This window comes from Gavialis gangeticus, unplaced genomic scaffold, assembly GCF_001723915.1.
Source record: "Gavialis gangeticus isolate Ggan-Ray unplaced genomic scaffold, GavGan_comp1, whole genome shotgun sequence".
NCBI lineage: Eukaryota > Metazoa > Chordata > Crocodylia > Gavialidae > Gavialis > Gavialis gangeticus.
Window position 1 is genome coordinate 47,858,504 of NW_017728996.1, and position 4,918 is coordinate 47,863,421.

The 4,918-nt window shown below is 44.1% G+C and overlaps 1 protein-coding gene across 1 annotated transcript in view; it reads right to left on the reverse strand.

The window, feature by feature from the left end:
- ODF3L1 (outer dense fiber of sperm tails 3 like 1) overlaps positions 1–3,749 on the reverse strand; it is an 18,089-nt gene extending 14,340 nt beyond the window's left edge. The window contains exons 1-3 of the mRNA XM_019504439.1: positions 2,368–3,749; positions 1,092–1,202; positions 296–409 (exon numbers count right to left, since the gene is read on the reverse strand). Coding sequence (XP_019359984.1) covers positions 296–409; positions 1,092–1,202; positions 2,368–2,485 — 343 coding nt within the window. The 5' untranslated portion in view covers positions 2,486–3,749. The remainder of the gene's footprint in view (positions 1–295; positions 410–1,091; positions 1,203–2,367) is intronic.
- Positions 3,750–4,918: the final 1,169 nt, after the last annotated feature.

Below are 4,918 nucleotides of genomic sequence, written 5' to 3' on the forward strand. Positions count from 1 at the left end.
GAAACTCAACCCAAAAATGGCCCCAGGTGCTTTGATAATGAATGTACAATGCTATGCAGGCAATAGCAGACTTTAATCATACTCACTTTAATCAGTCTGCTAGGCCCCACCCAAGGTCAGGGTGTTTCTGGGTAAAGATCTCTCCATCCTCCCCCTTTTTTTTTTTTTTTTTTTTTTTGAGAAGGAGACAAGCCTTCTGATCCTTCTTGGTGGGCTGTGATCAGCTAATATTTCCTGGCAGCCCTTCTAGCCCCTGGAGAATCAGAACTTGTTGATCTATATTAATGCTACTTACTTGGATCCCTTTCTCGGTCAAATATGACAGATAATGGTATCTTCTGCTTCCCAAATCGGGAGACGTGGGGGTCTACAAAGTAACAGGGACCAGGGCTGACCACGTCAGTCAAGGCTATAAGAGAAAGGAGAAGAATCAAGTTCAGGATATGATGTGGAATGTCAGTTCCCACCTACCCACAAGCTATGGCTCAGGTGACTGACCCTCAGCTCACCCTCTGTCACTGGTTCATCTCCTTTTGCCCCTTAACTGTCCCTTAAAGCTGTGGCCCTTATCACTAGAATGCAGTAACAGAGGGGCTGGGCATGATGACCACATATCTTCCTACTGAAGTCTCTTGCCCTTGCAGACAGCAGAACAAAGTGCCCACAGAGAATGTGCCCATGGGTTGACAGCACATATGAACACTTTGCTGCCTGACACCATTAGGGTAGGGAAGCACTGCTTTCATAGCAAAGTATATTTATCTTGTAAACTTATGCAGCTTGGGTGCTCAGTCCATAGACATTCAGGCATAAACTGAGCTATTACATGCCAACTGGGTGGTCAGTCCATAGGCTTTTGGGGTTTAGTCAGGTTAAAATTCTTTCCCTGTGTAGTCTGAAGGAAAGGTAACCAAACTCATCTTAGATTGTTGTAGGACAGGGCACTGTGGGCCAAATTCTCAGTTGGTGTAAATCAGAAAAGCCCCACCAATGCAGTGAAGGCCCACCAATGCAGTGAAGCTACCCTAATCCACAACAGGGGGGATCTGGCTCAGACTCTCTAAACTTCTTCCCTTTCTCTTTATTCTCACTTTTTCCTGTGTGTTTTGTATGCATTGTGTAGGCTGGTTCTGCAAACATGGTGAAGTCATGATTCATGAAGCCAGTGCAAGGCTTCCTGGCATATTTTGCAGGCCCTGGACCTGGAACACAAAGAGAAACTTTCATTTAGAGCGTTAACATACAGAGACACAAGAGCCAGGGAATACATAAAAAATGTTCAAACCAGAAAAGGGTCATGCCCTAAGATCTTTGAGAAATGCCTTCATGCTGCCACTTATGTATCATTTTGGCTCAAGAAGTAACCTTGAAGGGAATGTAACATAAAGAGGTGGTCTCTAGCTCCTACCCCAAACCCTAATCTGAAGAACTGTGTGAAGCTGTCAACCTCAGATGAGGATGCTTTTGGCTTCTCACCTGCCTGGTACCCTAGGCCTCATGATAGGGTCATACCTACTTATCATTATCACTAAGGCTATACCTATCTCTTACCCTCCCGTTCTCTGGAAAACTATGGTGATAACTTTATCCCAGTGAAGAATCCAGCCACCTGTCCCACATCATTTCAGGGTATCCAGATGACTGTAGAGGCTGCTGTCTTCTCATAAAACAATCTCTACTCTTGATATTCTGTCAGTCTAGTCAGGGATGTGATCCTTAAACTGTTCTTGGTGAAACAGTGACCTAAGAAAGTAGTTGGCAGTCCCTTTTCTTCTTACCCTCCAAAGCTGTTGGGGAAGCTGTTTGAAGTGCCACTGACATCCCACCAAAGACAGGCACAACCTTCAGATTGCTGGTTCCTTCTAAACTCTCTCCCCTCCATGGTCTGCACAACCCCATCTAGCTGCGTATATTCTCTTCCTCCATAAGAACTTCTCCCCTCAGGTTTGTCTATCTTTCTGTCTTTCTATTTACAAAAAAAAAAATCTATAAGAATGTTAACTTCCCTCTGAGGTCTATGGTTGAAAATGCTAAGCATCAATCACTATTATCAATAACTGCTATCACTACCTCCACCCTCTGTCTGTCTGTCCATCTTCTCCTGATCTATCCCTTTGCCAATCTAACTATCATTTTGGGACACTGAAGAATTTCTACTCACTCTGGTTACCCTTCAGTCCTTCTCTCTACCCAAAACCATGGTACCCAGGCAATTCTGTAACCCTAAGACTTCTCGGAAACATTGGAATTAGCCAGAAAATACAAAGTAGCAAAAAGGAGAGCTGAAGGAAAGCAGCGATGGGCAGGACTGCTTCACCCTTAACTTGTGGTTTTGAGTAGGATCATCTCTGTACGAACTTCACTCACCCTTGATTTTTGAACTGATTGGTGGGAACTGCTTAACTCCTGATGCTTCTGTGGCTGAGGGTCTACATCCACCATTTCCAAAAGTGATGGTTTTGCTTTTAGTCCTGGAAATCTCCATTGGGGGATGCTGCGGGGAGTCTTTCTAGCTTCCCTTGACAGCTGGTCCCCTTCAAATATATACCAATAACTAACTAATGAAAGAAAGAAAACAAGCACAAGCTTCTTGCCAGTGGGGTTGTGGCAACAATGAACCTAAGGGGCAGAGTGACAAAGTCAAGACATGAACAATAGACTTGGCATAGTCAATGACTTCATGGCCCATTATAATCTACCTCATAATAGTTAACCTCTGCACTTTACTGGCAATAACAGCCAACCTGACCAATCTTCTTCGTCCCGTATCAGGTTGTTTACTGCATTTCTCCTGCCTATTGGTTGCCTAATACTTTCTCTTATATCCTATTTTGGTTTACTTATGGAGTTTTACACAAGCTTTTGTTCCATCTGCTGCTTATCTCTGCCATGTCTAATTCTTTCCCAGTGGCCTGAAGAAAGGCACTGCAATACCCATATACCTTTCTGCAAAGGTACTGTGATACCCCAAATTGCCTATGTCTATCCCAACCATGCAGTTGGTCCAATAAAGATTTCACCCACAAGAACTCTTGCCTCTCACATATTTCCTGTACCGTAATGGCAACAACATCACCTCAACACTTCCAAAATCAAAACAGCCATTCAGGAAAGGTACATGAGAGGTTAGAAGGGCTTGATGTTACCAGTTGATTCTGACTGATGACTTGTGTTGCTGTGGCTTCAATTTAGCCAAGGATTAAGCACCTAAAATTAAATTTAAAACAACCACCCAGATCCTCCTTGAACTTGTCTCAGGGTCGTTTTTTTTGCACTCGCTCTTTTGAACGTTAGCAGCTCCCGTTCCGATTGGTCCTCTGCCTGCCAAGGCAGTGATGTAAGTGTAGAGTCTGGAACGCTGGTTTATTTCCCCATCGCCATGGTGCTAATCGCATGTTGTGGAACAACTGTCTCCGGTGCTGAGGAGGCCAGATGACCCCTCTCCTCCCCACCAGGTGGGCATTGACTCTGTATAATGCTCACCAAGGAGAAGAAAGCCTCAGGCAATTACTGAGACATATATTACACAGATTAGGTAGGTTCTAAAGGGTGATCATGTTACCAGCAGCCGCTGCTGTTGTAAAAGAAAGATTTAGAGAAAGAGCTTTTATGAGCTTGGCAGCCCATGGTGGTATTACAGAAAAATGCGTACTCTTAAAAAAACCTATTAACATTCATCTGAAGGGAGGTGGCTGCTGAAGGGAGCTTTCAAAATAATTTGTATCAATCCAAAGCGTCCAGTGCATGGGGAAGTAGAGAGAGCGGAGTTCTAAATATGGCTCAGCCCCTGCTCTGCTCTGCAGGAATTCATTTCCTCACTCTGACAGCATGGACATATGAACAACTTAGCATGGGGTATAGTGGAGCACGGCTTTACTGCACATTAGTTATTCTGCAGTAGCTGCCTATGAGTCTACTCTTAGCACACAATAAACAGATAAACCATTGCAATTTACTGCAATTTTATCAAGGGCTAAAACTGTGGGTTTCTTCTACATACAATACAGTAAGAGCACACACATGGGCAGTTACCATGAAACAACTGTTATGTGGTAAAGCCCCACTTTCTTTTGCCCTGGAATAAATTGTCATATCCTAGACTGCTTCCTTTTCCCACACTGTTTGTGCTGTCTATTTAAACTTGAAAGATCTTCAGGGCAATAACTGTCTCTCACTATTTCTACAAGCAGCACCCAGCATAATAAGGCTTCAATCCTGGCAGAGACCTCCTGGCAGGCCTATAATGCAGAATGTTATAATACCCCAGCCTATTGATTTGATCAGGACAGGGTGTAGCCAAGCTTGGATTCTGCTCCTGTCTCTGCTACTGGGAATGTAGGACCTTACTCTCCCTGTGTCTCAGTTTACCCATATATAAAATGGGTATAATAATACTGCACTTCCCTAGCTTAATTGGGTGCTCTGAAAGTTTCAAGAGAAACTATGACCTAGGCTAAAGATAGCGATTACATCATGTGCATAAACAACACTACACATTCCCATACTCCCTTCAGGAGTGAAAATCATCAAAAGAAGTGAACAGAGGAACGTTGAATGCACCCTTGAGGCACTCATCCACTTGAGAAACTCAGCTTGGTGTCCCAGGGCTGGGTAAGCCTTTATAAAAAGAACCACTTGTGGGCTACACCACTGCTTGCATGTTGTCGTACTTGGCACCCTGATGGCCAAATCGTCTGTGAGGAAGATCCAGGCAATTTCGAAACATCTCATGCAAAGGAAGAATGTCAGTTCCCATAAATCTGCAGAGCAGCCACCAGGCAGGAGGGTTCATTGCACAGAGCGGCACGGCCACACCCATAGAGGGATACTGGCACTGCTTCTAGGCCCAAATTAGTAGGTTTCATTTGAGCAGAAAACTTTGTTTCTTAGTGGCATCCATCCACTGCAGTTTACTCTC